The following is a 25,887-nucleotide window of genomic DNA, read 5'->3' on the forward strand; positions in this document are numbered from 1 at the left end:
CTGCTCCGCACCTGTTGCGAGCGGGAGGTGGGTGAGGGACACGGGAAGGGATGGACCGGGAGAGCATCCGCACACGAGTTCTTGAAAAGCTGCTAAAAGCTGTGGTTTCTCCTCGGGAAAATAGGAGCTGATAGAGGCAGGAGGGCGGGAGGAGGGGAAAGATGGGAGTTTGGCTTTTTCCCAATGGTTTGGGTTGGAAGGGACCCTCAAGCTCATCCCTGCCACCTGCCCAGGTTGCTCCAAGCCCTGCCCAACCCGGCCTCGGACACTTCCAAGGTGTTCTGGACATGCTCTTCATGTGGGCTCCTCTCTTCTGGCAGAGCCCAGCTGGTTTTACCCAGGTGTGTGATGCACAAGGTGACCTTTAAAGGTCCCTTCCAACCCAAACCCTTCCATGATTTTGTACCTCGTGGGACAGACAAAGCTCCTGGAGCCTTGCCTGGGTCCTGAGCTCAGATCGAAGCCCCCCAGGTTGGTAATGAATCTTCTCTGACTGCCAGGCTGGCTCATCTTCTATCTGAGCTCACAAGGATATTTCTCCTGGAATTCTGCCAAGTCCCCTCTTTCAGGCACCTGGGGAATAAGCAACAATCACAACAGTTCTTCAGCAGCAATTCCCCTCCAAGAGTCGTGCGTGGTGGTTTCATAAATGTTAATCAAATGAGCTTTACAGCTCTGCTGGGAATCGGTTGAGTGGCACTTCTGTCACCCCCATTTGTCACCGGGAAAACTGAGGCACAGTGTTCCTGTAAGGTTATGATTTATCCAAAATAACTTTTTTTTTATGGTAGGATATTTTTTCCCCCCCTCCTCAAGCATTTTAAGTGGATTTAGTGGATTTGTTCGGCCAGGCCTGCTGGAAATGGGGTGATTTGGCTCTGATACAGCTTCCACTAAATATTATAGGCTTTCCTTAATGAATTAACTGATTACTGCAGCTCCTTCTGGAAACCAGAGCAGCGCTGCTGGGATATTTCATGGCAGCATTTGTCTGCCATGGACTGTGTGTGTGTAGGAGCAGGGATAACCTCATTCCTATCCCAGCTATTCAGTGCAAGAGACTCCACTGTAGCAGACAGATTTACTGTGTCTTTACGCCAATGCCCAGCCCTGGGGCTTGCTGAATGCTCCAGCATCTCTTCAGGCTGTTTGTCAGGAGCTGCAATGTCCTGTCTGCATCCTGAGGACTGAGCAGGCAGCCTGGGATGAGGGGTTTCAGTCTCAATTTTGCCTCTATTCAGCACATTCTTATTTTTTCTTTTTCTTCTTTTTCTTCTTTTTTTTTTTAATTTTTTATTTTTTCCCCTCCTGCACTCATTAATTACATCCTCGTGTGCTGATTCCTGCCTGAGAAACACTGGGAGTTTTTGAGGTTTTTGGCAAAGAGGAGTCTGGAAAAGGTTAAAATCTAGATTAGGGGATGTTTATCTGAGAAAGATTTGATTGACAGGATGTCTGTGAGCAGGCGCTTTACTTTTGTAACAAATAACTTTCCTCCTGCAGTGAACTCAGGTTTAGATTTAACTCCGTATTTCTGCACCAGATCTAAGGCCAGTGAGAGCTAAAGGCTTCATGCTCGTGCTTTACCAATATTTAAATGATTCAGAGGATTCTTCCTCATACAAATCCCTGCAACATCCCCCATCTCTAAAGGCCTGCACGAGGATTTTTAGGAAGATACAGATGAGGAGAAACCCCTGAGCCGAACAAATTGACCATAGGTGACAGCTCCCTTCAAACCCAACTCCACATGCTTTGTGCCCCAGGGATTATCTGATCATCTCCTTTTGCTCCCTCTGATCCCGTGGGTGATCACATCTGATGACAGCTTTAAAATAATAATCTGAGCAGAACAAGCAATTCCCATGGGAAAGCTCGGGGTGGATGTGCTCGTAAAGAAAATGCCACTTTCCCCCCCTGTGGAACAAACTGTGAGTATTAACCATCTGTGCAGGCAGTGCTGGAAAGCTCCAGCCTTTTAATCAGAGCTTTGGATTCCATAGCAGGATTTGATCAGCTGTGGGAGTGTTTTCAGCCAGGTTATGTAAATTCTGTCAAGAAACCAAGTGGCTGAGAAAGATGGATGGCAGCAGTGTGCTGGGAGGAGGCCGCATTGTTTAGGGGCTGCAGTTTTATAAACCCACAGAAAAATGTGCCACATTTCACACTGGACGCTCAGCCTGAAGGCTTTGTGGGGTTTGGATCTGCCTTCGAGGGAATCCCACTCTGGGAATCCAGCGCACAAATGTGGGAGGGAACAGGCTGAGCAGGGGAGGAGGAGTTGAGAAATGACAGGCACAAATGGCTGAAAGTGTTCAAAGTGGATTTAGAGCACGAGAGGAAGCAGCACTTCTGGAGCTGCCTGCCCTTCCCCACACAGACATTCCAAATTCATTTCCTCCAGGGACAAAAATGCCCTAAAATGAAACCATTCCTGGGGACAGAGCTCACCTCGGTGTCTCCAAGGTTAAGGGGTGGGAGAGCTGAAGCATTCCTGTCTTCCCATAACAAGAAGTGACAGCTTCTAATTAGAATTCATTAGAGGCAGCCCCGGGGAGGTGACGGGACCATTTTTCAGGATGTGCTGTTGAAATTATTTTTCATCTCATGATGACACATTGGCTCAGTGCTCTGAGCTCCCTTCCCCAAGCCTACAGATGTCCTTTGAGTCATCTGTGCTGTGCCTAAAACTGAGGAGATGAGATCCCAGAACCCTCAGAAAACCCTGGGCACGGCCATGATACAAGAGACAGCAAAATGAGGCAGAAACATTGTGGGGGTTTTTGAGTTACGAGGTAAAACTCATAATCTAGATGAGCATTCCATAGGAACTGCAGCACAAGATCCACAATTACTGAATGCCAGGATATTTTGGCAGTTATCTGGTATGTACCTTAAAATATCAGCTCCCAGAGTCAAAGTATTCTGAGAGAAACTCTTGATTCTTTCAAAAAATCGTCTTTAAGAATTTACAGTGCAAAAAACTTCTACCATGTGAATCTTAGGTCAAAGTCAAAGTATTCTGAGAGAAACTCTTTATTCTTTCAAAAAATCGTCTTTACTCCAAGAATTTACAGTGCAAAAAACTTCCACCATGTGAATCTTAGGTCAAAGTATTCTGAGAGAAACTCTTTATTCTTTCCAAAAAATCGTCTTTACTCCAAGAATTTACAGTGCAAAAAACTTCCACCATGTGAATATGAGATCCACTGGGGGAAAAAAAACCCCAAAACATATCTGCCTTTTAGTTCCACCTCATCTTTTACAGTTTGGACTGGGAATCTCCCTTGCTTTGAGTCCTGGAGCAGTCTGTGATTTGGGTTAGCTTTTACTCAAAAAGTGATAGAACACCAGGCATCACCAGGCAGGATTCTGGAGGTGCAGACCTCCAGAAATTGTAATTAATATCATAATTCTCCTATTTTCCCTGCGGTGGGTGAGGCGCCATTTGTCACCGTGCTGTTGTGGGGGGGATTTCTGGGGAAAATGAAGAACATTTTAATTGTTGTTGATCAGGCTGGAGCCTGAGCAGGTGATGGTGGGAGGAGAAGGCAGCAGCGGCACAGAACACTCAGCAGCAGATCTGTTCTGCTCCCTCCTCCAGCATGTTCTGCTGTTCTGTGGCACCTCAGGATGACAGAGGGATGAGAACTCCTCATGATCTCGCCGCCGTGTTTTTCCAGGGGAAGCTTCATGCCCGCACAAGCACTCCGTGGGATCAGCCAGCCTCATCGCTTGGACACAGGGCTGCTTTGTCTGACTTCATGCTCTGCAGATATCCATGACACATCAAGCTGGAAAGATCGTTTATGAGCAACTCGAGCTGGCATTTCTGCACAGGTGTCAGCCAGAGAGATTTCAGTCTGCTTTTTAATACCCCATCAGCCAAGAGCTTAAGTCATCTCTGCTTTGTCACCGTGTGTTAAGTGTAGCCATCGACAGATTCAGGGGGAGATTTTACACGTTGCTTCATCGCTGTTGATTTTAAACGGAGCAGACTTTCCTCAGCCGTGCATTTGGGCCCTGAAAATCCCATTCAGCATTTTTCTGCACGTGGATCATGGGAACACGCTCCAAAGGGTTTTGCCAGAGAGATGTGGAGTCTGAGGTTCACATCTGAATTCAGAAGTGATGAGAGAATCTGGGACTCTTCCTAAGGTGGGTTCAGCAGCCTCCTTCCAGGGATCCATCTCCAGCTGGCAGGAGTGGATGTCTTTAGTAGCAAGACTTTGATAAGGGGAACAACACAAAGCCATAAAAATGGAAATCAGCTCCTGTTCTGTTAAATTAACCTGTCAAAAATCCTCTCTGCGGCCAACAATCAAGCTGACAATAAGCTAATTACAGAAAGACCTCTAAACACAAAAAGTATGGGATTGACTGAGCTGTTACCTGCCTGTATTTTCCTGCCTGAGCAGCCCACAAATCTTCAGGCACATTGTTGATTTGCCTCCCTGTGTGATCCCAGGGGCTGTGGGGGGAGATAAAATCTGCAGGAGTGCCTGTGACTCTCCCAGATCCTGGGGCTGGAGGCACAGCAGCCAATTCCCCTGCACAAAAACACTCCTTGCAGCCAGCACTGCCTGCAAAGTCAACCTCAAGGAGCTCCAGCTCTGATTCTTACGTAACACTCAATAACAATCCTCCTGGGAAGGTCTCCCAGCCCTCTTTATATCATTTAGACAAGAAAAAAGCCCCTTTAGGGCAAAGTAATTCATGCCTCTCTTCTGCAGATGATGCATTGATGGGTAGTGCAGGTTTAGCCCTGCATTTAAACACCCTGAGGAGCATCCTCTGACCTGGAACAGGCTGGACAGAGCTACAGAACAAAGCAGGGATTTATTAAAGGATCTCCTCCATGGATCCACCTTGGGCAGCACAAGAGCCCAGCCAGGGCTGCACCCAGGAGGAACCAAAATGGTCCCAAAAAAAGCACTATTCAGAAAATCCTTGTTTGGTTGCTGTGTGCAGTTTTAAAATTGAACTCTGATTTAAGGCAGCACCTGACAAGAATTACAGCAGAATTTTATTCATGAAATCCTTGTGTGTTGTTGCTGTGTTCAGTTTCACTTTTAAAATTTAATTCTGATTTAAGGCAGGACCTGACAAGAATTACAGCAGGAATATTATTAATAAAATCCTTGTTTGGTTGCTGTGTGCAGTTTCACTTTGAAAATTGAACTCTGATTTAAGGCAGGACCTGACAAGAATTACAGAAGAATTTTATTCATAAAATCCTTGTGTGTTGTAGCTGTGTGCAGTTTCACTTTTCAAATTAACTCTGATTTAGGACAGCACCTGACAAGAATTACAGCAAAATACTATTCATAAAATCCTTGTGTGTGGTAGCTGTGTGCAGTTTCACTTTTAAAATTGAACTCTGATTTAGGACAGCACCTGACAAGAATCACAGCAGAATTTTATTCATAAAATCTTTGTGTGCATCACAAGCAGGGAGGCACAAGGACCCAATTTCCCAGGAAAAAAAGGCAAATATTCATTTACAGCCACACAGGACTCAGGTACACGAGTGAGTTGTTTAAATAACTGCAGCACCAGGAAAAAAGAAACAAACAAAAAGAAAAAAAAAACAACCAAAAAGAGGATTGGTTTCAGGTTCAGGGCTGGTGTAATCCCACCGATTCCAGGATCACTTTGGGGTTTTGAAGGTTCTGTTAGTGCAGCAGGATGCTGCTGCTCTGCTCCCAGGCTCTCCCACCCTTCAGCATTTAGAAACTCATCCCACCCCACAGTGCTGAGAAATTTAAACTAATAAAGCAGCCAAGAGGCTGCTGTCACCAGCAGCAGCAGCTAACCAGAGCAGGGTGGCCAGGCTTGCCCTGCAGAATGCCATCTGCTGTGCTCCTGCAGCACAACAAATGATCCACTTCAGAGAGGGAAACCACTTCTGACTTTGAAACCCTCCAACCCCAAAGCCAGAAACACAGGAACACACGAAATAACTGAATGGCAATTTGCCTTTTTGAATTTTTTTTTTTTTCCTGAGGAAGTGGGCAGAGCGCAGGGGAAAAACTTGATATTCTGAGTTCATTCTGTTTATTTCTTTTTTCCATTAAACTCCTCCTCCACACAACCTTGGGCTTCAGGCCCAGCCATCCCAGAATTCAGCCACTTTTCCACCTGCCACTGCTGGGACACTCAGCAAAGGCCACAATTCTGATCCAGGTTTCCTCATTTTTCAGTGATGCTGATCTAGGTTTCCTCATTTTTCAGTGATGCTGATCCAGTTTTTCTCATTTTTCAGTGATGCTGATCCAGTTTTTCTCATTTTTCAGTGATCCTGATCCAGATTTCCTCATTTTTCAGGGATGCTGATCCAGTTTTCCTCATTTTTCAGTGATGCTGATCCAGTTTTCCTCATTTTTCAGTGATGCTGATCCAGGTTTCCTCATTTTTCAGTGATGCTGATCCAGATTTCCTCATTTTTCAGTGATGCTGATCCAGATTTCCTCATTTTTCAGCAATGCTGATCCAGATTTCCTCATTTTTCAGTGATCCTGATCCAGATTTCCTCATTTTTCAGTGAGCACTGCAGGGATCCTGCCTTAGATATTGTGTGGAGCAGCCACAGGAGGAGGAGGAGACTCCAAATACCCTCAAAAATCAGAATTGTTGGCACAAGTTCAGGGTCTGTCCCCTGCCTGCTCCTGCTACCCTGATTTTTTTTCCCAGTTGTTTTTCAGTGCTAAAAAAAGCTGGGAGGGAAGAAAGAGGACTCCCCCTTGGGCTGGGATTCTATTAAGCAGTGCTTCTATTTTCTTCAGAGGAGAAAATCAAACGTGGGAGCGAATTTCCTCCGAGCGAATCCCCAGAGCTGGGCCCTGCAGGGATGTAGGGCACTCCGCTTTGTTCTGAGCTAGAAATAAATGGGTTTTTCCCTGAAAAGTGGGAGCACGCTCACCCTTGCTGCTTTATCCAGGTCACTGCCCCTGAAGGTAACAGCAGAGGCTCCTGCTGCCACTCCCAGGCTCTGCTTTGAAGGGCAGGATTCTCCAAACCGATTTTTTTTCCCCTGTATGAAGCATGCAGAACAGCCCAGGACATGCACTTGAGGGACTGATGTATATTTGATAATATATTTTATAATTTTATATATTTTATAATTTTATATATTTTATAATTTTATATATTTTATAATAGATGTCGATATATTTATATCTATATGTTATTTAATTATTTTATTTACTCATACCATATTTTTCCAATTTTTTTTCCCTGTATGAAGCATGCAAAGCAGCCCAGGACATGCACTTGGGGGACTGATGTATATTTGATAATATATTTTATAATTTTATATATTTTATAATTTTATATATTTTATAATAGATGTCGATATATTTCACATATTTATAGCTATATGTTATTTAATTATTTTATTTACTCATACAATATTTTTTCCCCTGTATGAAGCATGCAGAACAGCCCAGGACATGCACTTGGGGGGACTGATGTATATTTGATAATATATTTTATAATTTTATATATTTTATGATAGACGTCGATATATTTCACATATTTATATCTGTATGTTATTTAATTATTTTATTTATTCAGACAATATTTTTATAATGTTGTAGATTATATAACTATCTATAATACAATATTGTATATTATATATTATATATTATATATTATATATTATATATTATATATTATATATTATATATTATATATTATATATTATATATTATATATTATATATTATATATTATATATTATATATTATATATTAAGTTCTGGAAGCTGCAAGATAGTAAGGAGATTTCTTTTGGGGAAAAAAGGCAATTAAAATAATAATAATAATAATAATAATAATAATAATAATAATAATAATAATAATAATAATAATAATAATAATAATAAGTAGTAGTAGTAGTAGTAGTAGTAGTAGTAGTAGTAGTAGTAGTAGTAGTAGTATTTATATTTATATTTGTTTTGGTTCAGGGCAAATTTGGGAAAGAACTTTTAAATATATTTTAAATATATTTTAAATATACTTGAATTATTTATAATATATATATAATATCTATTATATATATTATATATATTATATATATAATATTATATATACTAGATATAATATATAATATAGAAAATATATATAATATAGATAATATCTATATTATATTCACATTATATATTATATATAATATAATATAATATATATTTTATATATAAAATATTTAATTATTTATTATAAAAATTAGAAAATAGTACAACTATTATAATATTTATATATAAATATGTAAAATATTATAAAATAAATATATTTTGATGATGATGATGATGATGATGATTTAATAAATGTAATATTTAAAATTTTAAAATGTTAAAAGAACTCCACACAGCCTGCTGACCCTGGAGTGGCTTCCATGGCTGCCAGAAGGCGCTGAAGGAAAAATCCATGAATATTTCTGTGGAACAGCGGCACCCAGTGGGCAGAGGACAATTCCTGCTGATTTCCATGGAAAACCAGGACAGGGCCACGGAAAAACAGAGGATTCTCCCCGATACTCAGTGATGGGCAATTCCAGCCCCCTGCAGTAAAATCTGTAATTTTATTTTTAATTTTATTTTAAATTTTATTTTAAATTTTATTTTTTAAAGAGAGAGCAGCTTGATTTTTTTTTATTTTCAACAATTAATTCTAATTTTTCATTCTGTTTTTAAAGAGAAATTAGCTTGAATTTTAATTCTTTTCGATTTAAAAATATTTCAGTTTTAATTCTTATTTTTTAAAGAAAGGAGGTGGAATGTTTAGGGATTTTTTTTTAGTCTTAAAACATTTCATTTTTATTTTTTCTTTATTATTATTATTATTATTATTATTATTATTATTGTTATTATTATTATTATTATTATTATTATTATTATTATTATTATTATTATTATATTTAGAAATTAGCTTGGAAAAAAAACCCCAACCTGACATAACTCAGAGCCTGGACGTGCAAGCCCCTGTTTAGAACAAAAGTAATTCCTGAATTATCTCAGTATTTATTGAGTGAGCCCAAAACTCTAAGAATGGATCCTCACAACTGCTGCTGGCTGCACTCACCTGCCTCTAACTCATTTTTTAATTTAGATGAACACAAATCTGCCTGGCTGAGGGAGGGAACACCGCTGACCACGTCCCAAAATATTCCCCAGCCCTCACTTTTCACCCTGTGGCCAAAGGCTGCCCTGAAATGCAGCAGTGCCAGGACCAGGGCAGATCAATTCCCTCGGCCCACGCTCACAAATTCCCATTTCTCCCAGTTTGTGTGTTTAGCTGGCCCGGCCAACCTCACTTTTACGTAACACAGAGGACAAGGGACACCGAGTCCTCCTGTTTTTATCAAGTGGCAGTGACAAGCTTGATTTTGGACAGGTCCTTTGTAGCCTGTGGCCACAAAACTCAGGGTGACAGCAGCTGTGCCCTGACACCGTCTCAGAAATTTGTTCTCTTCAGCCTCCACCAGCCCCAGGCAATGCTGCTGCCTGACGTCCTTCTCCCCTCTGCTGCAGCTCCAGGGCTCTGCTGGTGCTGGGGTGGCACAAGGGATGTTTTTTGTGACCTTGCTGCCACATTCCTGCTGGGTATTAATGCTGGCAAGGTTTTACCTCGCTTAACCAGAGTTTTCAACATGCCTCTGAGCTCAGCAGGGGCAAAGTCAGCAGAGTTTGTGTGTCTTTACCTGACAGGAGAGTGCAGGGTATTAATATTGGCAAGGTTTTACCTCAGAGTTTTACCTTAAGGTTACCTTTACCAAGGTTTTTCCTCACTTAACCACAATTTTCAAGGTGTCTCTGAGCTCAGCAGGGGCAAAGTCAGCAGAGTTTGTGTGAGTTTACCTGACAGGAGAGAGTCACATGAACACTGTCATCACTGTTAGCATCACAGACGTGACACAAACTCCTAAATTGCCTCTGGAGGTAATTATAAAAGCAGTAGTCCATGCTCTAAGGCTCAAGGCCAAGCTGGATGGAGCAACCTGGCCTAGTGGAAGGTGTCCCTGTCCACAACAGGAGGTTGGACTTGGGGGATCTTTAAGGTCGCCTCCAACCCAACCCATTCCACAATCCAGGTGTTTAAATTCACCTGTGGTGGCACTTCAGCCACCCGTGATCTCATTCCAGGCACAAGGCTGGGACAGGAGGAGGATTTCAAAGCCCACCTGCTGAACAAAGACACGAATTCCCTTCCCGGAATCACAGAACGGGTTGGGTTGGACGGGGACCTTGAAGATCACCTCGTTCCACCCCCTGCCATGGGGGGACACCTTCCACTGTCCAAGCTTGCTCCAAGACTTCCCAACCTTCCACTGTCCCAGCTTGCTCCAAGACTTCCCAACCTTCCACTGTCCCAGCTTGCTCCAAGACTTCCAACCTTCCACTGTCCCAGCTTGCTCCGAGCCCTGGCATTGAACACTTCCAGGGATGGGTGACCCACACCTCCCCTGAGCGACCTCTCCCAGTGCCTCACCCCCTTCACAGGGCAGAATTCCCCCCAATATCCAACCTAAACCCACTCTTTTAACATCTAATTCCCCTAAACCGAGCACTTGTTGGACTGAGCGATCCTAAACACGCCAAACACGCAACCCACGAGCAAGCCTCCCTCACCTCTCCCTCATGCCCGCCGCTCCGCCGGGGCAAAGCGGGCACTGCCCGAACCTTCCCCTCACCCCGGAGCCGGGACAGGCCTGGGGCTCCCCGTGGGAGACCCCTTCACAGGGCAGAATTCCCCCCTAATACCCAACCTAAACCCACTCTTTTAACATCCAATCCCGCCAAACTGAGCACTTGTTGGACTGAGCGATCCTAAACACGCCAAACACGCAACCCACGAGCATCCCTCCCTCATGCCCTCCCGCGGGCTGCGCGGCCGCTCCTCCCGGGCAAAGCGGGCACTGCCCCGAACCTTCCCCCCTCACCTCCGAGCCGAGACGGGCCTGGGTCCCCCCGTGGGCTCCCCGCGGGCTCCCCGCGGGCTCCCGGGAGTTGTAGTCGGAGCGCCCGGAGCGGAACTACGGCTCCCGGCTGCCCGCGGGAGCGCAGGCGGGGCGGCCCCGGGGCCGAGCTGCGGCTGCGGCAGCAGCACCGCGGGGACGCGGCGGCCGCGGGGACACGGCCCGGCTCCGGGGACACGGCCCGGCTCAGGGCAGGGGGGCTTTGCTACAGCCACACCGGGAGGTACCGGGATAAGGGCGGATCCCAGTCCCGGTGCCCGGCTTCACCCGCGTTCTCCGCCCGCCCGGGCGCCGCTGTGGGGATGGAGGAGGGACGGCGGCGAGCGCAGCGCTGGGCTTGTGGCTCTGGGGATCCTCGGCTCTGCCTTGGCGCTGAGGTACGTGCCTGGCTTTCCCCGGGGTGTTCCCCTCGGGATGGGGCAGCTGGAAGCGGCTGGGGTGGTTCTGGCCCCTTTACCGGGATGATTCTGGCCCCTTCAGCCGGGATTGGGGCCACTTTAAGCCGGCGTGATTCTGGCCCCTGTGTGGGGATGGTTCTGGCCCCTTCAGCCAGGGTGGTTCTGGAAGCTATAGCCGGGATTGAAGCCCCTTTACCGAGGGGGTTCTGGCCCCTTTAACCCGGGTGGTTGTGGCAGCTGTAGCCGGGATTAAGGCCCCTTTACCGGGGATAGTTCTGGCCCCTTTAACCCGGGTGGTTGTGGCAGATGTAGCCGGGATTAAGGCCCCTTTACCGGCATGGTTCTGGCCCCGCAGCCGGGATTGAGGCCGCTTTAGCTGGGCTAGTTCTGGCAGCTTGAGCCGGGCTGGTTCTGGCACCTTTAGCCGGGATTGAGGCCGCTTTAGCCCGAGTGGTTCTGGCCCCTTGAGCCGGGCTGGTTCCAGCACCTTTAGCCGGGATTGAGGCCGCTTTAGCCCGGGTGGTTCTGGCCGCTTTAGCCCGGGTGGTTCCGACGGCTTTAGCCGGGACTGGGGCCGCACCCGGGCTCCGCTGCTGCTCCAGCCCTGTCGGTGTTTTCCCGGCTGCTCTGGAGGTGTGAGCAGCCGCCCTGTTCCCCGGCAGGTACTGCAGGTAAGGGCTGGCTGAGCTGGGAGCGGTGGTTCCTGCCGGGAATTTCGTTTTCCCTGGAGAGTGCGAGGAAGGAAGCTCGGAGCTGAGGCACGTGTGGCTTTTTCTCTCCCGTGTTTCTGTATTTCCAGCCTGCCTGAATGGAGGCCGGACTAAACCCAGAATAAACCCAGAGAGGTTGGTGCAGCTGCACTGGAGGCACTGAAGGTGTTTGCTCTCCTTTCACTGCCTGTGCTCGGCTGCAGAATTACTTTCTGAATGTCACAAATTCTGATTTCTACCTCGCTGAGAAGCAAGTGAGCCCTGGCTCACCTTCATGGAGGTCACTTGAGCTTGGCTTTACTGCTGAACCTTCTCTCTTTTTGGCTAAGAGCCTCATGACATCCTCTGCACTTCTCTGTTGCTATAGGAGGAGTGTATTTGGCTCAAATGAGATACCATTTTTATTTCTCCTCTGTTTAGCAACTCCCTGCTTTCCTGAAGCTGCTTGCTATGAAGAATGATGCAGTTGTTCATCCTTCCAGGACCTTCCTCCATGCTTGATTACCTGTTGAATTTTTCATTCATGGTTTCAGGACCTGGAGGAGTAAATTGTCAAGGGATGCAGCTCCTGTAAATAACCCACATCCCACATTTTTATGGTGGGAATGATGCTGTGTGACAAGTAGATAATGGAGATGAGAACGGGGAAGCTTCCACAGCCTTGGCAGAGCTGGAGAGGTTCTTGCCCTGCTTTGAGCTTTGCTTTCTGCTCTGAGTTGTAGGTGTCTAGGTTTGTGTCTGGAGCAGGTGACATCTTTGGGGCACATGGTGGTTCCTTTAAAAATTTCTTTCTTGACTTACAGGGCAGTAGTTGGATAACTCTGTGTAGTCTCAGCTCTGTCGCTGGTGTGTCCTCAGTACCTTATGCCTGCTTTTCAGACTGATTTAATTCTGTGCTGGAAGGGCAGGAGTTCTTTAGGGTGCCTGCAGCATCGTTAACAGACTGTCATTTAACAGCATCACCACAGGCTCTGCTTTATTGAGGAGTTATTTCCTTTTTAGGCTTCACAAAGGTGAATGTGTTTCCCATGCCTTCCTCTTTGCACAGCACAGCTCTGTGAGTCACTGCCATGAGAAGGAGCTTCATATTTGTGTGATACTTGGCTCAGCACAATTCTCTGCTTATTCTGATTTTGCTGTATAGCATCATATGTTTTGACATTTATTTTGAGTGCATGTTTGGAGCTCTGTGGCTGCGAAAATCCTGTGCCAAATTCGCGTGTGAAGAATCTGTTATTCTCCTGCTTTGGTCTGCAATGGGCACTGCTGGGATTGTTTGGAAGAACTGGGATGCCTTTTCCTCTAAAACTTTGTCAAATGTCTGGGAAACTGCAAAAAACTGTGGGAGTGCTGTAAGTGTGGTGGTTGCAGTTGTCTCCTTCCCTTTTTCTTGGGAAGAGGGATGTCCAAGGCTTTTCCAGCTGCCTTGATGTAGAAGTGGGTGGCTCCAGGAGCACAGAATGCTCAGAGCTGTGCCGGCTGCCTCAGAAACCAGCTCATCTCCTGCCTCGTGTTTGTGCAGGTTTGATTTTGCTGCTCTCAGAGGTTGGTCCTGGTGGTTTCTCTGGAGTTGAAGGCTTTGAGGTCGTGTTGTCCCTGCCTGTTCCCATCAAATCTGTTTGCCTTGCTCATCGTCCCTGCTCCAGCAGTGCTCCTGGGCTCAGGCAGGATTCAGGGCTGTGCTGAATGTCACCGTGCCACAGCAGCTCTGGTCCTGCCCTTTCCCTTCACTTGCCGTTTTCCAGGAGGAGAATGGAGAGTCCTGTTTGAGTCCTGGCTGCTTTTCAGGGATTCTCATTCACGCCTTGTCAAGGGTGTTTTTGGAGAGGCCAGAATGGTAATACAGTGTTCTCTCACCTTTCCATACACTCTCCCTGGGAGCTCTGATGGGAGAGAGATCATTGAGTTCTCCTTAAACAAAGAGAAAGTGCAGTCTGTTGTTTCTTGGGAGACTTGCAGAATTTAAATATTTCTTTTCCCTCTGTACTAGTGTTTGAAATTTCCAAGAACACAGGAAAAGTCCTCCAGCATTTAGACTGGAACATGGAATCAGTGCAGTTCCGTTGAAGTGCTGGCTGGATATTCAGCTGATTGATCTTAGACCTTGAGCCACATTCCCTGATGGAATCCCAAGGGAACTAGGGTTCAGAGGTTGAAAATTCCTTCTTTTCCTGTGGCCAGGCCATGGATAGCAGAACTTGGAGTTGGGATGTGTGAGCTTTGTTCCTGGCTCTGCCACCAATCCCTCGTGTACCTCAGGCTGCATTTCCCATCTGCAGGGTGCTCTTGGATTCTCCAGAGTCCCCAGAGCCCAGAGAAAACATCTGCACTTGTCAAATGCACAGAGCTGGAGGTGAACTGATGGACATGCTGCCCCTCAAACCTTGGCTGAGCAGGAAAGGCAAGAGCTCCTCCTCACTTTGTTCTGCTCCCACATACCTGCCTGGCCAAAGGCATGTCAGCAGAGATTAGATTTAAACCTCCTGATCTGCTTTCAGAGCACAGAAAGGGCAAGTTGCAGGCTGCAAGCAGGCAGGAGTGCAGTGCTGACCGTTCTGGGAGCCTGAAGGGCAATCTCAAGTTGGTAGGATGAGCTATCAAGGCTCTTCAGGGATCCAGCAGGTTTTATGCTCCAGCTCCCTCGTGCCAGGCTGAAGGAGCTGCTTTTCGTTTGGAAAAATTAGAGGAGGAGGAAAAATGGTGTTCCTAACTCGGTGGATTTGTTAATCCCTTTGTGCCACCAGTGCTGAGGGTCCCAGAGTCTAAATACCCGTGAGCCACAGCTCTGTGTTTCCTCAGCCCCACTGTTCAGCCATCTCTCGGGACTCAGAGTTAATTCCTCTTGATTTTTTCACTCCTGCAGGAAATCAGGATTTTGATTTTTGACTGACTTTTGGGGGACACTTACTGGCTTTATGGACAGGCAAGGAAATCCTGTCATTGATTGGGGTTTTATGAACTTTGATTGGGGTTTTATGAACTTTGGAGTGCTTGAACTCAGATTTTCGTGGTAAATAGGAGTTGATAGCTGGTGTGAGAGAGATGCAGACCTGAGCTTTACCAGGGCTCCACACCATCAGCTCTGGGCCAGATGGTCTTGCCTCTGAGAAATATATTAGAGCAATGTCAAGGAAGAGCACAGCTGAAATCTGCTGCCAAGACAGATTTCTCACTGCTGGAATATGTTTCTGTCTGATCCTCTACTTCTAGATGATTGAAAATAGTTCTGGAAGGGATTTTGCTGAGGCCACCTAGTCCATCCTTCTCCACAAGGCATGATAAAGAGCACTGAAACCCTTCCTGATGCATCTGTTAAGCTTGTCCTTAGAGCAGTGGAGATTTTCCAGCTGCCCTGGCTGGTTGTATTTGACTTTATTAAACTGGTTGGTTTTTTTTTTTTAATATTGTGGCTTTGTCACTGTTCTGGGCACAGAAAAAAAAGGGATGCAGGTGGTTGATTGTTGACCTCTTAGTGCCAAGGGTCAGAAAAGTGATGGAGAAGAATCACTCAATGCAATAATACTGAGGTTTTGTTTCTTTTCCACAGAGATCTTCTATGGAAAAGTCTAAATGCCATTCTCCCATTTTTTTCTATGCAAAGACCTTCATTCAAACTTAGCAAATAATTGTTTTTTTTTTTTTTTTTCCTTAACATTACCTAGTGGTTGTGTGTGTGGGCAGGGAGTATTTGTTTTTATTGTAAAGCAATATAAATTTAACTCGGAGATCTGCTATTGAGGAAAAAGTGGATTCTCATCAGCTGCTGAGCTTTTTCAAGGCTCCGGGCTCAAATCTGCAAACTGTCAGCTCCAATTAAAGCAAATGGCTGGAGCTGTTTTTTCTCCCTCCTGGAAAGAACACAGTTCATCAAAAGCCAGAAGGAAATTTCATCATGAGCAATGAGCAATTATCTCATGGGATGTAATAAGAGACATCCACGAGATGCCCAGTGTGAACTTTCACTTGTAATCACTTTTAATTCTCCACTGGGCACACGAGCACTGATCTCAGCAATTTGAAGCCTGAAGTTTTCCTGTGGAGTAGGAGCTGGTAGAGGGAGCTTGTGCTTTTGGAGGGTTTGATTGATGTTGATGTAGAAATGTGAATTTTGAACATCCCTGAGCTGGCAGGAGATCTTCAACATTTCTGTGTGGGGTGGATGAACCCTGGCAGACAGGGAGCAGGACTGGAAAGATGAAATTAAGGAATTCCTCAGGTGCAAGGATTGCTTGGAGAGGCAAAGAGACTCCAAACATTCCCCTTTTCTGTTTCTTCCCCCAGTTTTCATTGCTGAGCACCTGTGGTCGCTCGAGATGCTTCCTCCCAAATTCCTGTGCAGCCTCAGCCTCAGTGGGAAAACCAGGGAAGGTTTGGATGGTTCAGCCCCAGCTCAGCCCCCTGTGCTGCCAGCCCTGCTTTGGTCACCAAACCAGGGCAGGAAGGGAATGCCAGGCCAACCCTGTGGTGTGCCACAGCTTCTGCTGCTGGCAGCCTGTGCCAGCTGCTTCTCTGTGGTTTATGCTGCTGTTTCCTAAAGGTGCTGTTTGCATTTCAGTGCTTTAAAGCAAATATTGACCGTTGTGCAATCCAGGTTCGTGTCATGGTTTAGTCCTGCAGTTAGCAGGGAGCTGATTCATGGAAAACACCGCGCTGTGTCTTTGCTCCTGGGTGATCACTGTCACTTTCTGTTTAATTAATTCTGTTACTCACTGCTGACAGAAAGCCCTTTTTGCTCCACAGCTCCCAGTGACAAAGCCAGTTTGGATTTGGTGCAGATCAGCGTTACGTTTTTGGAGCAAGTTCACTTTTCTGTGCCTGTGATCATCACAGGGGGGTTGAAATTTGAGTTAAACTGAAGGTTCAAGGCCAGCTCAGTGCAGCTTTTGGGTCCTGCCATACTCACACACAATGAACCCAAAATTTAAGATGTGTAACTTCTCTCTAACTCCTTCCACCTTTAAGTGGGAGATCATTTCTTTAGATTTATTCTGAGGTTGGTGTCCATTTTTTAGGAAACCAGAATGCTAGAATGAAGAATTTGCACTAAGCTCCTGAATATTAAATTTGCTGGTGCTTCCTTTAGACCTGCATCCTTTAACAAGGTGAAATAAATAAATAAATTTACTGATGATTCCTTTAGACCTGCATCCTTTAACAAGGTGAAATAAATAAATAAATTTACTGATGATTCCTTTAGACCTGCATCCTTTAACAAGGTGAAATAAATAAATTTACTGGTGCTTCCTTTAGACCTGCATCCTTTAACAAGGTGAAATAAATAAATTTACTGGTGCTTCCTTTAGACCTGCATCCTTTAACAAGGTGAAATAAATAAATTTACTGGTGATTCCTTTAGACCTGCATCCTTTAACAAGGTGAAATAAATAAATTTACTGGTGATTCCTTTAGACCTGCATCCTTTAACAAGGTGAAATAAATAAATTTACTGGTGCTTCCTTTAGACCTGCATCCTTTAACAAGGTGAAATAAATAAATTTACTGATGATTCCTTTAGACCTACATCCTTTAACAAGGTGAAGGAATAGATGGAAAAACAGAGTGAGAACCACTCAAATATTACTGAAAGGGAAAGAAACAACTCAGTGCCAGAACACAACCAGTGTAAAAATGAAATGGAAAATTCAGTTTGGGCAAAACAGATCAATGGGCTGGCATTTGTAAAGGCCAAGTGTTGATTGCAGAGATAAAATGCTTGGTGGGGACTGAGCCTGGCTGGTTATTTTTAGCTTTTCCTCCCTTGTGTTTCAGGATGTGCCTGTGCCTGCTCTCATGCTGGAATGACAAGATATTAATCCCTGAGCAAAGGCCCATTAATCACCTGCTTTATTCTGTTTATGTAACACAGTTAAATATACTCTGGGAGCACGGGAGGTTTGGGCCCTGGAAATTATTTCACCTCACTCAGGATTTTTTTTTTTTTTTAATTGATGGGTGTCACCAGTGGCAGCTGCCCCATATCTGATTTTTTGATTTCACCTCAGACTGATTTATCAGTAAAATGGCTTCATTTACCTGCTGTTGGTATTTAAGCCACAAAAGCAGCATCTGCTCCTCTCTGCCTCCCTCCCCTGTGCCAGTTGATGCCTTTTTGCCCAATTTTAGACCGAACAAAATTCCTGACTGCACAAGGAGAAGGGAAGAAAAGCGTCACTGAGGAATCTCCTGGAATTCCAGGCTGCTTTGGGTTGAAGGGACATTAAAGCCCAGCCTATTTCCAGCACCCCAGGTTGCTCCCAGCCCTGTCCAACCTGGCCTTGGACACTTGCAGGGATGGGGCAGCCCCAGCTTCTCTGCTGCAAGGCACTGCCCGTGTGCTGGTGGGTCAAAAATACTGATTTTCTGTGTGTTTTGCTGGTTTTCTGCTCTGTTTTCATCTAATAGCAACTGTATTGGTGTGAATTTCAGGCTTTTGGCATGAATGCTAACTTCAGCAGCTGAAAGCCTTGAGCAGAGGTATTTGATCCTGGTTGTCTGTTATTAAAGAATAAAAGTATTTATTTCTGGCTTGCAGGTAGGGAACAATACTTGGTGGTGCACTGAGCTGTGAAATTTGTGTCAGGAAAGGGGGAAAACCCTGCTGAGCCTTATTTCTGTAGGGAAATACTCACAGGAGCCGTGGAAAAAAGTGCTGAAAACCAACAGTTTTTAGTCCAATATGAGCTGGCTTAATTCAGCCAGGACACCAAAATTATGTTGATATTTTTGATGTGAGGATGTGCAAGATTAAGTCTTGAAGCTTTACAGTGGTGGTAGCTGATTAATCTACACTTGCAGTGACCTGATAAGACTTTATTTCATGGCACTGGAAGAGTCAGAGAGAATGAAAAGAGTCAGAAATGGACAATGGTGTTATTTTGGAATGTTCAGTGGAGTGCTGGCTGATTTGGGGGCTGATCAGCTGGGGAAATTGGGAATTTTGGAGAAGTGATTTGAAGTTAAGCTGAGGAAGCATCTCCTGCATGGGCAAATCTCTCTAAAGTGGAGCAATTCACCTCAAGACAATTCAAACTGCAAAATACGTGTAAAGGCAAAAAAAAAAAAAGCTGGTTTTTTTGTTTTTTTTTTCTTTTAAACACGTCCTCTGTTTGCCATGCTGTTCAAATAATGTGATCAGCAGACAGTGATTTTTACAGCCCTGGGTTCTGTTTGCTGTGGGGCCACACCAGCAGCAACCTTTGCCTCCCACCAGGTGGAAATTGGGCTGAAATATTTGAATATTGGCAGAAAATTGCCACAATTATTGCAGCTTAAATACTGTGGGCTGAAAGCTGGAGTATTTCCCTTTTTTTTTCCAGTGAAGTTTTAGTGGGATTTCCTAAAACTGAGAGATTCCATCTAGGCTGCTCTTTCCTGTGTCACAGCAGGCAAGGTCAGAATGTTAGATGAGGGTTCAGAAATCTGGATTATTCCTTCATGGTTCCTTGAAATTCCCATAGGAAACTGATGTTTATTTTCTGAATCATTTCTGGCAGCTCTACCTGGAATAATTACAGCCCAGGCAGCATCAAGGGAGGAGTATTTGCTTCAGTGAGCGAAACATTTCCACTTAGGAAGTCAATAATGCTGCTCTGGCAAGGCTCAGAGCACGAGAACCCTGTAATTCATCTCCTGAAGGTTTGGAACAGCCTTTTCCTCCTGTTCTGCATCTCCCCCGAGGAGGAGATGGGAGTGCAGGATGCACTCGCTGCCTTCTTGCGTGGAAAATGGGATATTCAGGTGAGGAAGGCATCCTCGGAGCAGCCAGCAAGGGGCTGCTGGTGCTTTTTGCAGCTGCTTTGAAGGCATTCAGCATCCCAGGTGTGCAGCTGAGCTCCAGCAGCATCCAGAATTTGTGGGAAGGTGCAGAGGGAAGTGTGGGCTTGCCTTTGTGGGACACCAAGGATATTCTTTGAGAATTGCTGCTCTCACAAAGACAGCAAACACCGGCGCACCTCCAGCTCAGCAATGTTCCATCCACCCCCACAAAGAGAACTGAAAGAGTCCCCCGGGGTGACTTTTAGTGATGATGGGAAGCTCACAAGGGCTCTGCTGTCGGGATTCTCTGCTGGGCACTTGCAGGATGTGGCAGTGCCAGTTCAGGTAGGGAGGTGTTGGATTAAACTTTTCTGACGCAGACATGGGGCAACTGAGAGGTGTTTGGAGAACTTTTATTCCATTTCCAGTCTCATGAGAAGGGTGAGACAATGCAGATGTTATCATTCACACCATCACAATCGGGAGTTAACTATTTCCTAATTACATTTTAAGTGTTTCTTGGTCTATCAGCTTTTGCCACACCATGCTGTAAACGCCTCAAAGTTAATAATCTAAAATTACCCCTCGTGGCTCCCACTACAAACAACTTTCATAGTTCTGTTTCTCCAGAGTTTCCAGTCTTATTTGCAAGCCATCCTTTGAAACTTGTTTCTGGTTCCATTTCTCTCTCAGCAATGTCTGTCCCATCCCACGGCATTTCTAAATCAGCATTTCTCATCTCCAGGTTTGCACACAGATGCACGCTGTGTGAGCCTTCTGTCAGGCCTGGAAAATTCTCTGTAAATCCATTTCCCACAGGCAGGGATTATCCTCCTTTATGCTTTATGGGTTTGTGGGACAGCCTGGAAAGTTCTTGGATCAATAATTGCAGGAACTGGTGTTGCCTTCCCTGGAATAGTGACAGCTCTAAACCTGTGGTGGTTCATTCATTCCTGGGGAGAGGAAGAAGGTGGGACGTGACCCTCTCCCTGTGGAATTTGTTGCTTCTTTCCCTAAGCATGGAATTCCTCTTCCCACTGTTAGCACCCAGCCCCGGTTCCCTTGGATGAAGCAGGAAGGGGTGCTGGGGTGGTTCTTTTTAGGGAACAGCCCTGTCACAATCACTGAATCGTGCTTTGTTTTGCATTGTTGGAGGCTCCCATTTGTTTTCTCTGCTTGACTGGTTCGTAGCAGCCTTTAAAAAAAAGCAGTTCTGCCTCTTAGCTGAAGCAATAAATAATCCATTTTTATTCATCTCTGATCTGCAGGAAGAGGGGGAATCTGGCTGGGCTCTAAAAAGGATATTCTTTGATAATTGCTGCTCTCACAAAGACAGCAAACACCGGCGCACCTCCAGCTCAGCGTGTTCCATCCACCCCCACAAAGAGAAATGAAAGAGCCCCCCGGGGTGACTTTCAGTGATGATGAGAGGGGAAGGTGATGTGAAGCTCACAAGGACAGCTGGCTTTGATGCTGCTCCAGGTGTTTGGATGTCACAGCAGTGAGGGCAGGGAGAGGCTGAGGCTGAGCAGAGATCAGGCTCACTCTGCACGCTGGAAATGTGAATAATTTTATTTTTTTTTTGGTGTGGTTTTGCATCAAACCACTCCTCCACGCGTTCAAACCACTCCTCCATGCATTCAAAAGGGGATGTTTGGCTGGAGGATGGGTTTATTTTTAGGGTTTGGTGGTTTCAGATGTCTTTATTGGTGGGTGGCAGCGTTGACAGCACATCCCAGGGCTGGGCACATCCCCTCAGCTGGACCAGCTCCCCACCCTCTCTGTCGTGGCACTGGGGGAGCTTTGCTTGTGCCATCTGCATTTTTTCATCCCTTGGCATCCTCTTGGGCCTTGTTTTCAATTTTTGAGAAACCCTGGGTGTTGTGGATAGCTCAGGAGGAAGAGGGAAACCCCGGGATGCCCAAGGATGCTGCAGGAGGTTTTGTTTTTCCAGGCTCTGCATATTGAAAGCCACATTTCTCTTCTCTGTCTTGTGCTGGTAAAGAGAGAAACAAGGATTTGAGCATCTGCTTGATTTAAGAAGCTGATTTAATTCAGAATTGAGGGTGTGCTGCATCTGTGTGGTGTTCACCTCATTTACCCATTGTCATGGCAACAGTTGGGAAGGCTGTCCCTGTCTCACTGATCCCAGCACTAAATCAGCTGGGTTTGTTGCAGGTGGAGCAACAGCCCTGCCCTGTTCCTGCTTGTGGATAAATGACAGGAAAGGACTGAAATGAATCTGACATTTGCCTTGTTTTTGAAAAACTGCCTTTACTTGGGGAAAACAGGCAAACGCTTCTTGCAGGTTTTAAAACTTCCTGTGTCCTCAAATCAAAACCAAAACTGACTTGAAGGGCAAGTGAAACTCAGCAGCGCTGTATTGAGATGAGATGCATGTGAGGAGACTTCCTGAAAAATGGACTGAGGTTCACTTTTATTGCTAAAATCCTGCTGCTGGTGTTTTCTTGGTAATTTCTTTTGATTTTATTTACTATTCTTGCTTGTTGCTGCTGCCGTGTCTCTGTGCTTATTCTTGAGTTTGGAATCAAGGGCAGGTACTGGAATTTTGTAGACTCCTTGCCCAGTTCTCTCCCCTCATGCAGAGCTCTCAGGAAGAAGTTTTTGGATATTATTGCAGATTCTGATGAGCCTGGGAAGCCTGGTTAGTTTTTACATCACTCCTGTGATATAAACTCCCTATCTGTCACTTTTGTTTTGTATCAGTGCTAAAGCTGTGAGAATCCCAGCTGGGAATAAAACACATTTATCTCCTCAGCAGGTCAGGCTTTTCCTGCAGGCAGATCATTGTGGGGGGGGAAATGTGACGCGTGGAGTGGTACCCCCTAAATTCCTGCTGTTGTATTTCCAGGTGTGCTGACCATGCTGCCGCTGCTCCCGCCCGTCTCCGAGACCCCTCTGGAGGAGCAGTTTTAGGGTTTGCTGTGCAGATCCATGGACCTGGACCCCCATGCCAGCATGCAGGTGGGGATGAGGGTAGTCCGTGGAGTGGACTGGAAGTGGGGCAGCCAGGACAGCGGCGAGGGCAACGTGGGCACCGTGGTGGAGATCGGCCGGACGGGCAGCCCCACCACGCCCGACAAGACCGTGGTGGTGCAGTGGGATCAGGGCAACAGGACCAACTACCGCACGGGCTTCCAGGGGGCCTACGACCTGCTGCTCTATGACAACGCCCAGATAGGTGAGCGCAGCAGGGCACGGCCCCTGGCACAGCCATTCCTGCCCCACGTCACCCCTGCCCGTGTGCCAGCCTCTGGTGGCTGCCTGCAGAGCGATGCTGGGACTTGTGGATGGCCGGGGCATTCCTGTTTCTCTGCTGGAGCAGGGCATGGGCAAGGGCACTGCCGCCTCCTGTCCCTGTCTGTGTGCTGGGACAGCCTTTGGCACCACCTGGCCATGGCCAGGGCATTCCTGTTTCCCACTGTGCAAAGGCTGTGCTGCAGCAGGGCCTGGCCACTGGCACAGCCACCTCCTGTCCCTGTCCCATGTGCTGGGACAGCCTTTGGCACCACTTGGCCCTGGCCAGGGTATTTCTGTTTCCCTCTGTGGAAAGGCTGTGCTGGAGCAGGGCCTGGGCAAGGGCACAGCCACTGGCACAGCCAGTTAAAAAATGGGAATGTAAGAAGCTGGAAAGAGGTAAACACAGGACCCACAGGATTTCTAGGTGCATTGTGTTTGTGTGTGAAGTACTCCTGCCTGTCCTTGGCTCAGTGAAAAGTCCTTTTCTGGAAGGGTTTGACACTCTGCAGTGCTGGAAGGGTGGTTATGAAAACTTGATTTTCCCTGGAATTTGTGTGGATCTCAAAGCTCTTTTTCTAGAAAGGTTTGACACTCTGCAGTGCTGGAAGGGTGCTTCTAAGATCCTGATTTCCCCTGGAATTTGTGTGGATGTCAAAGATCCTTTTCTGGAAGGGTTTGGCATTTCGCAGTGCTGGAAGGGTGGTTCCATTTTCTCTGGAATTTGTGTGGATCTCAAAGCTCTTTTTCTAGAAAGGTTTGACACTCTGCCATGCTGGAAGGGTGCTTCTAAGATCCTGATTTCCCCTGGAATTTGTGTGGCTCTCAAAGTTTTTTTGCTGGAAGGGCTTTGGCATTCTGCAGTGCTGGAAGGGTGGTTATGAAAACTTCATTTTCCCTGCAATTCCTATGGATCTCCCATTCCCTTTTCCTCCCCCAGGTGTCCGTCACCCCAACATCATCTGTGACTGCTGCAAGAAGCACGGCATCCGAGGCATGAGGTGGAAATGCAAGATGTGCTTTGACTACGACCTGTGCACCCAGTGCTACATGAACAACAAGCACGACCTGTCGCACTCCTTCGAGCGCTACGAGACCGCTCACTCCCAGCCGTGAGTGCTCCCCAACTCAGCACCTTTGGGGGGCTCAATTCCATCCTGGGGTTCTCCAAAACCTGCTGGGTGCACCCCAGGGCTGGGCAGAATAACCCAGCAATAACTTAGAACCTTACTCGTGCTGTGATAAAAAAATCTGTGTGATTTATAGAGAATTTCATGGGAATTTATTGGGCGGTGCTTGATTTTTTTGGGGGTTTTATTTATTTTTTTCTGAGGTTTTATTTATTTTTATGGGGTTTTCTTTTGGGTTTTATTTATTTTTTTTCTGGGTTTTATTTTGGGTTTTATAAACAAAAAAGGTTTGTTCTATAATTTTGATTTATGGGGTTCATTTCTATCCTAAGGTACTCCAAAACCTGCTGGGTGCACCCCAGGGCTGTGCAAAAAAACCCAGCAGTAACTTACCACCTTATTGTGCTGTGATAAAAAAATCTCTGTGATTTATAGAGAATTTATTGGGAATTTATTGGGCGGTACTTGATTTTTTTTGGGTTTTATTTATTTATTTAATTTTTTGGGTTTTATTTGGGCTTTATTTTGGTTTTTTTTTTTTTTTTTTTTTTTTGGGTTTTATGACCAAAAAAGGTTTGTTCTATAATTCTGATTTATGGGGCTCAATTTCGTCCTAAAGCTCTCCAAAACCTGCTGGGTGCACCCCAGGGCTGGGCAGAATAACCCAGCAATAACTTAGAACCTTACTCGTGCTGTGATAAAAAAATCTGTGTGATTTATAGAGAATTTATTGGGAATTTATTGGGCGGTGCTTGATTTTCCCTGGGTTTTATTTATTTTTTTGTGGATTTTCTTTTGGGCTTTATTTATTTTTATGGGTTTTCTTTTGGGTTTTATTTATTTTTTTTCTGGGTTTTATTTTGGGTTTTATAAACAAAAAAGGTTTGTTCTATAATTTTGATTTATGGGGTTCATTTCTATCCTAAGGTTCTCCAAAACCTGCTGGGTGCACCCCAGGGCTGTGCAGAAAAACCCAGCAATAACTTCCAACCTTATTGTGCTGTGATAAAAACATCTGTGTGATTTATAGAGAATTTCATGGGAATTTATTGGGCGGTGCTTGATTTTTTGGGGGTTTTATTCTTTTTTTTTTCGGTTTTATTTTGGGTTTTATTCCTTTTTTAATGGGTTTTATTTTGGGTTTTATTTATTTTTTATGGGTTTTATGATCAAAAAAAGTTTGTTCTATAATTCTGATTTATGGGGTTCATTTCCATCCTAAGGTTCTCCAAAACCTGCTGGGTGCACCCCAGGGCTGTGCAGAATAACCCAGCAATAACTTCCAACCTTATTGTGCTGTGATAAAAACATCTGTGTGATTTATAGAGAATTTCATGGGAATTTATTGAATTTATTGGGCAGTGCTTGATATTTTTTTTGGGTTTTATTTATTTATTTTTTCTGGGTTTTATTTAGGCTTTATTTATTTTTTTATGGGTTTTATTTTGGCTTTTATGACCAAAAAGGTTTGTTCTATAGAATAATTCTGATTTCTGGGGCTCAGTTCCATCCTAGGGCTCTCCAAAACCTGCTGCGTGCAAAAGAACCCAGTAGAACCTAACTTGTACATGTCTGGATAATTCATAATTCATAAAGAATTCCATGTAAACGCATCAGGCAGTGCTCAAGTTTTGCTGATTGGCTTTTAAAAGTTTTTTTTCTA

The 25,887-nt window shown here is 45.3% G+C and overlaps 1 protein-coding gene and 1 long non-coding RNA gene across 5 annotated transcripts in view; one reads left to right on the forward strand and one right to left on the reverse strand.

Annotated features, from left to right (window-relative positions):
- Positions 1-591: 591 nt before the first annotated feature.
- Positions 592-11,072, reverse strand: LOC119710698. Of its 2 annotated transcripts, none has more exons than XR_005259612.1 (3): positions 10,938-11,072; positions 9,754-9,855; positions 592-4,227 (listed from the first exon to the last, which is right to left on the reverse strand). It is a non-coding gene; the product is annotated as an uncharacterized LOC119710698 (long non-coding RNA). The 2 variants fall into 2 exon arrangements; XR_005259613.1 differs by lacking the exon at positions 592-4,227 and adding an exon at positions 6,421-6,877.
- A 16-nt stretch (positions 11,073-11,088) lies between these two features.
- MIB2 (MIB E3 ubiquitin protein ligase 2) overlaps positions 11,089-25,887 on the forward strand; it is a 42,220-nt gene continuing 27,421 nt past the window's right edge. For 2 of the 3 annotated variants that reach the window (XM_038160054.1, XM_038160056.1), the window contains exons 1-3: positions 11,089-11,350; positions 22,709-23,038; positions 24,035-24,206. In XM_038160054.1, coding sequence (XP_038015982.1) covers positions 22,792-23,038; positions 24,035-24,206 — 419 coding nt within the window. In that variant the 5' untranslated portion in view covers positions 11,089-11,350; positions 22,709-22,791. Of the gene's footprint in view, positions 11,351-11,478; positions 12,043-22,708; positions 23,039-24,034; positions 24,207-25,887 lie in introns of those variants that run through there. The other variant, XM_038160055.1, reaches the window with a different exon arrangement.

Source organism: Motacilla alba, chromosome 21 (assembly GCF_015832195.1).
Source record: "Motacilla alba alba isolate MOTALB_02 chromosome 21, Motacilla_alba_V1.0_pri, whole genome shotgun sequence".
NCBI classification, from domain to species: domain Eukaryota; kingdom Metazoa; phylum Chordata; class Aves; order Passeriformes; family Motacillidae; genus Motacilla; species Motacilla alba.